This window comes from Aegilops tauschii, chromosome 1 (assembly GCF_002575655.3).
Source record: "Aegilops tauschii subsp. strangulata cultivar AL8/78 chromosome 1, Aet v6.0, whole genome shotgun sequence".
Lineage (NCBI taxonomy): Eukaryota > Viridiplantae > Streptophyta > Magnoliopsida > Poales > Poaceae > Aegilops > Aegilops tauschii.
The window spans coordinates 21,575,717-21,582,537 of record NC_053035.3 but is presented as its reverse complement, the minus strand read 5'-3'; the positions used below and the strand labels follow the sequence as shown (position 1 = coordinate 21,582,537).

Sequence of the window (6,821 nt, the reverse complement as noted above, 5' to 3'; positions counted from 1 at the left end):
AACTCATTTAGTCACATTGCTTGCAAGGCTTATACTGATGTGCATTACCGAGAGGGCCCAGAGATACCTCTCCGACAATCGGAGTGACAAATCATAATCTTGATCTATGCCAACTCAACAAACACCATCGGAGACACCTGTAGAGCATCTTTATAATCACCCAGTTACATTGTGACGTTTGATAGCACACTAAGTGTTCCTCCGGTATTCGGGAGTTGCATAACTCATAGTCATAGGAACATGTATAAGTCATGAAGAAAGCAATAGCAATAAACTAAACGATAATAGTGCTAAGCTAACGGATGGGTCATGTCCATCACATCATTCTCCTAATGATGTGATCCCGTTCATCAAATGACAACACATGTCTATGGTTAGGAAACTTAACCATCTTTGATTAACGAGCTAGTCAAGTAGAGGCATACTAGGGACACTTTGTTTTGTCTATGTATTCACACATGTATCAAGTTCCGGTTAATACAATTCTAGCATGAATAATAAACATTTATCATGATATAAGGAAATATAAAATAACAACTCTATTATTGCCTCTAGGGCAAATTTCCTTCATCACGACCAAATTGTGTGAAAGTAATGTTGCACTGAATGTAAAGAACTTGACGTTAGCAACAAGTTTCCAACAATTTCCACATGGTAGCAAAAACATTTTCCCTTTATTGTGCATATCCAACCATCCATGTGTAACCAGATTAAATACAGATACAGTGTGTTAACAAACGAATGCTAGGCAAGAAACACTATACATGGTAAGAAGGGTCAGAAAGAAACATTTGTGTCTAAACAAGTTGTGCACGCATGTAGTAGCTTAATGTATTATCTAAATTCCTTTATCACCTAGCATAGTAAGAACTTCCTGGATTTATGTGTTGGCTCTCATTTTCTCCCATATAATAGTCTGATTCTATTTCGTGGACACTAGGAGATTCTCCATGTGTCTCCACGCCCAGCTGTACCCATGGATACATCGGAAGCTTTCTCAGTCTACCGAGCTCCTCAGCAACCTCTTTCATGGAGGGCCTGTTGTCACCACACAGATCTAGGCATTTGTTAGCTAGGTTTGCAAGTCCTTTCAACAACTCCATGCTTGCTTGTGCTTTCACGTGGCTAACCAACACTGTATCAAGATTGTTCTCGCTCATAGCAGATAGGAAAGTCGATGTTAAGATCTTTTGCGTATCAGGCCCTTCGAGCTTCATTGGCAACTGCCCGGTGAGGACTTCCAAAAGAATCACTCCGAAGCTATACACATCGCTTTTAGATGTTAATTGGCATGTTTGCAGGTATTCGGGATCAAGGTATCCACAGGTACCTTGAATTATTGTGACAAATTGCTCTTCGTCAGATGGGGCTAGTATCGAGGCTCCAAAGTCTGACACCTTGGCCATGTGGTTCTCATCAAGAAGAATATTGGAAGTTTTAACGTCACCATGAATAATCGGTGGAGATGCATATGAGTGTAGGAAGCTCAATCCTTCTGCTGCTTCATAAGAAATCCTTAAGAGATTGCTGAAGGATATTTGCGATGCTTGTTTCTTGCCATGAATATGCTCGAAAAGTGTGCCGTTCAGAACAAGCTCATATACTAGAATTGGAACTTCCACCTCAAGGCAACAACCCAGTAGTTTAACAACGTTCTTGTGATTTATCTGGGACAAAATGAGCAACTCTTGGCCAAATTCCTTCTTTTGCCTTGCATCAACTAATGCACATCTTTTTATTGCAACTGGCATGTTGTTCTTCATGATCCCTTTATAGACTGTTCCATGACCTCCTTTTCCAAGTATTCTGGTACTATCAAAGTTGTTGGTGGCATGTACGAGTTCAGCTTCTGAAAATATCATGAATGCAAGACCTTTCTCAGATTTCATCCTATCAAACAAAAACAACCCTCCATGTTGGCGGAAATACTCTCTCTTAACCTTTTCCAATTTTCTCTTTTGGATCGCCATTTGTCCCCAGAAGATAATAATCATGGTGATAACAATGGAGCCAAATAATCCCATCGTAACTCCTGCATAATGATATGGGATGAGACAATAATTTAGAGAGAGAGAGAGAGAGAGAGAGAGAGAGAGAGTAAAACATTGTTGGTGTTCGTTGGTCAACAGAAAATGTATTATTAGTTTTACAATTACTATTTTGTTTTTTATATCTAACGTGAATGCGATAAAAATATTTAAGGTTTTGGTCTGAGATTCTTATGTCTAGGCAATCTGAACAGTCCAATGTTGGAAAAAGATCAAATGGCTAGCACCCGAATATTAGATAAAATCAAATCTCAATTCACTTGAAGGTCGAGGGGTAGCAAAAGGATCTCATTTCCATTTGTGTTACCTAGTATCAAGCCAATATTTGGGCTGCAAGTATTGCCTTCCAGTTTTGTTCCTACTCGACAAGAACACCGGTATCCTCCAATGGTATTGTGGCAAGTGCCTCCCGAAGGACAGGGGTTGTTGTTACGACATTCGTCGACATCTGCGGTAAGATGAATAAAGCTAATTATTAGAGTTTTGAACAAAGTGGTAACCTTCTTACATATGTTCAAAGGGTTCTTTTTGTTAGTAGATATTACTTTTTTTTCAGAAGTTGAACTTTTATATCTTTCATCAAGTTTATAGAAAACCATTAACATCTAAATACTAAATAAATGAATAAGTTAGATATGTTTCATGATAGATCTAATGATACTTATATTTTATTGTATAAACTAGGTCAAAGACACGGAAGTTTGACATGGAAAAATCAATACATCTTAGAATTAAAAAATAGCAAGTAATTAGTGGGGTTAGTACCTTTGCATCCACCCTGAAGATAAGGGTTGCCCTCGTATCCCTGGGAGCAGTTGCATGTGTACCCGTAATCATTGACAGAACCCACGCAGACGCTATTGCTGCTGAGGCATGCATACGTCATATTCCGTTGTGCAGCATCACATGAGTTTACATCTCTTATAGCCCAATCAACAACCATCGGTACCCACCCATGGTACGTGTCATTGAACGTGGTGTTGCCTACATACGAGATGTCGAAGTTGAACACCGCAGCCTCCATCAGAACCGCATAGCTGCACCTGTTGAACTCCCAGATCCGGCTCGTGTTGACGGAGCTCGAGAAGTTTGTGTCGTAGTAGTACATCCTCTTGGGTATCATGGTCTGGGAGCAGCCCATGCCAGCACAGGAGCCGTCCACAAGGTCCGACATGTCACGGCATGTGGCGACGGCCATCCCCTGGTAGCCCGTGCCATCCTGATCAGACATGGAGGCGAGTGCGCTGCAGCCAATGACCGTGAACCTGTTCTGGACGTCGGAGAGCCGGTAGACGGAGGAAGGCCCTCCGTTCGCGCTCTCGTGATATCCGAAATGCTCCATGCTCTTGGTGGTGTTGTTGTAGCAGGAAGCCTCGATGTTGTTGAGTACCCTGGCAGTGCTGTGGGCTAGGGAGATGTCCAGTACCTCAAAGATCCCCCTAAATGGCTTGAGGACGCCATCTCTAAGCTCGCAACTGAGGTCGAAGACATCCGCCACGAGCGAACAGTTGGGGTCGATGCCGAATGGGTACGGTATCTCGACGTTGCCACACCACCTCCGGCACTCTGAGCTAGGAACCGCAGCTCCAGAGGTATATTGTGCGCCAAGCAGTATGAGACCAAGGCCATGCTGCAGGAACACGTGCATATTCATCGGCTGGATATCTACAACAAAGTAAGTCACTGTCAACTAAATAGAGGGAACCTTCGTTTCAGAGATAAGATTACTCGGTACCATAAAGAAATGGAGGCTATGCCCATACTACATACGATCTTACATGCCACCTAGTTGGACCAGTAAGGCCCCGTTTAGAACAAAGGAAAAAACATATGAATTTTGGAAGATAAGATCCCTGTACGAATTTGTCCTTTCACATCGCTTGACAAAGTAATTTCCATTCCACGTTTGCTGGAAATTTCTATGGAATGGGCTAGTCAACAGGAATTTTAGAGGAAACCAATCGTGAGGTTCTACCTAATGTTTTCTTATATTTGTGTCTAAAATTCATGTTTCCTGAAAGATATCATGTGGTATCTTGGTAGTTCTCCCGTTGTTTTAGTTCATGTTGGATTTCAGGATACATGGCATCTCAATTCCTGCATTTTCACTATTTATTACATCTTAATGTTAGCTGCTCCAAACGGGGCCTAAGATTCTTACATGATCACAAATGCTCATCAAGAAAAGAGAATTGATATCAACACAAGCGTAACTAAAGCCTTTGCTGTAAACGAGTAAGCATTTAGCACTCACTCGGAGATCTCAACATAGGTGTGGAGAAGACGATTTTGGATAGCTATTGCGTATGGAAGACAAATTCTGGAAAACATATTTCGACATAAGGCGCACCTGATATATCTCGGAGTGTCTTGAAGGATTTACTCGCTTGTGCTCAAGGGTTTGTGTTTTCAAAGTCACCGGTAGCTTCTGTAGTTGTGTACAAACTCTGTAGAGCTCGATCTTATATTAGCGCCAGCGGTAGGTGAGGTCTATCGGGGACTAGTCAGAGGTCAACCGACAGCGACTTGCATGGACAAATGGCAGACTTCCTGCTTCCCTCTGAAAGTATATGTGGAGCCGCGCGGTCAAGCTTATTTCCAAAAAAAGGACATCTCTGAATATTCCCAATAGAGTTTCCCACTGTATGTGGACGTCCCTGGCCTGTATTAACCATACAAAACTATGAGATCATGCTGTTCTTTTATAGGGAACACCTCCAACTCTATCTGATCATCGTTCTCAAGTCCTACGCTTTTTACACTACTCGCCTTATGTTTCAAGATTACATCATATTGATATTACGCAGTTGAACAGCAAATACACGTGATTTTCTTGAACCATGCAAGGGAACTGCATGTGATGGAAGTCGAGTTTTACATTAGAAGGAAGCAAATACGCCTTATTCATATTGATAGGTACTTCCTCCATCTCAAAATAAGTGTCTCAAGCCTAGTACAACTTTGTACTAACGTGTACAAAGTTAAGACACTTATTTTGGGACGGAAGGAGTACTAATTAGCAAGAGGAGGAACAAAAGCCTGAGGCCGTATATTGCTTCTAGTTGCTCACAGTTTGATCGCTGTGGTAAGTCGAGTTTTGACTTCAATATTGTTGACTCATGTATGTTAGGTAACTAGGCACTGATGAAACAACGTTCAAATAATTCGCTCGTCAAGATGCATGCATGCAGGTGCAGGACTATTTACACCCAAGGGGGGCGCATGCATGCATTATCAACCGGATAAGCAGCAGCAGAGAAATCAGATCACGGGGAGTGTAAGCATGACGACTTGATGGATGTAGACTGATGTTGGTCTGGAATTCAGTCTGCTGAGCCATAGCCTGCTGCGCTTGTTTCGTTAATTAAAAGCTCGTTAAGATAGTGACTTTGGCTCAACTCTTTAAGATAACGATAGCTCATATTAATACTTAGCTCAACTCGTGTAACACATGAGTTAAGTTCATTTAGCTCGTTATGATATGATCATATGAAAAGTAAAGCGAGTCGCTATGTAGTATACAATAAAAATGATTACTTGAGCATGTAAAATGTCCGTGTTGGGCAAGTTCGTCCAGATTGTGGGCCCTCTTAGACGTGACGGTGCATGCATGTGGTGGAGCAGGACCGGTTTGTGCAGGGGGCTGCCGCTGCGCCACCTCAGGTTGGTGCAAAGGGGTGCACCCTCTTAGACGTTGGGGCCGTTGTGGGTGCTGAGCACCATGGTGTGTACTGTAGCAAACGTGCGACGTGCGCCACTCCATGCCACGACGACCTGTGGATACATCGATTACTTTTGTGGAGTCGATGGTGATGATGAGAGCCCTGACGCGACTGCACAGGCTCGTGGTGTTGCACGTGTCTACGAGGCGGTCCCTGTGGTGGAACACGATTTAGACAAGGGTGGTGATCATTGGGATGGAGGCAGCTGAGGATTTCCACAAGGGCGTCCGTCACGAGGATATTGGTACAATTGTCCATTGAAGAAGCGGTCATGTCGCCGCGACGAACCACGATTGTTGCCACTTCATCCGTTGTCCAAAATCTGTCTCGGTGTGTTGTAATAACCGATCGTGGACAAACATATGTGCCCTTATGTCGTCCCCTAGGGAGACTTGGGTAGCAACCCCGCAACCCATATCCCTTGCTGCCGCCTGGGCAAAGCCTCGGGTTCTTGTCGGTGACGGCGGGTGCTTGCGCTTTACTTGGACCCGGCGCCTCTCCCTCTCTCCTCTCATCGCGGCTTGCCCTGACTTGTGGCGCTACCACTGGAATCTATCCTGCTCGTTCTTCCTCCTCGTGCCTCGGCCCCAGTTCCGGGTATGCTGGCCGTAGTGCGCCCTCCTGTCTACCCCTCTGGTGGCTAGCAAATGGATCTGGTGCTCCTCGACCCGGATCTTGTGGATGTCAGCGCCTTTGTTGCCCAATGGTGGGGTTTCCTCATGATCTGCCATGGTTGTTCTTGCCTTGTGACAGAAGCACCGCCTATATGGGGGTATGATGGCTTGGGTCGACTGGAGCGGCTTGCCAGTGATGGCAGCATGTAGCGTGGGCTGGCAGGTGGCAGACTAACAGCCCTGGTAGTTCGATTTGGGGCTCTTGGCATGTCATTGTTTGGTGGCAGGGGGTGCTCTAAAGGTGAAAGGAGGTGCCTTTCCATGGTTGGTTCCCATGTTAACGCGGTGCTGATGGTGATGCCAGGATGCTAGTCCTTTTTCCGTTAATAACCGACCGCGTGTTGATCGTATAGTACAGAACTTTTGTCTTGTACTTG

General features: G+C 44.2%; 1 protein-coding gene across 1 annotated transcript; it reads right to left on the bottom strand.

The window, feature by feature from the left end:
• Positions 1-623: 623 nt before the first annotated feature.
• Positions 624-3,708, bottom strand: LOC120966906 (wall-associated receptor kinase 2-like). The gene is made up of 3 exons (XM_040393494.3): positions 2,814-3,708; positions 2,356-2,496; positions 624-2,032 (listed from the first exon to the last, which is right to left on the bottom strand). The coding sequence occupies exons 1-3, from the start codon at positions 3,700-3,702 to the stop codon at positions 852-854; spliced, it is 2,211 nt and encodes a 736-aa protein (XP_040249428.1). The 5' UTR covers positions 3,703-3,708; the 3' UTR covers positions 624-851.
• Between the last annotated feature and the right edge of the window lie 3,113 nt (positions 3,709-6,821).

Excerpts from the sequence above, each read along its gene's own strand:
- LOC120966906 (XM_040393494.3), bottom strand. The coding sequence starts at position 3,702 with ATGAATATGCACGTGTTCCTGCAGCATGGCCTTGGTCTCATACTGCTT. Across the intron at positions 2,497-2,813 it reads TCTTCAGGGTGGATGCAAAG|ATGTCGACGAATGTCGTAAC; the intron begins GTACTAACCCCA and ends ATCTTACCGCAG. Across the intron at positions 2,033-2,355 it reads AAATATTGGCTTGATACTAG|GAGTTACGATGGGATTATTT; the intron begins GTAACACAAATG and ends ATCATTATGCAG.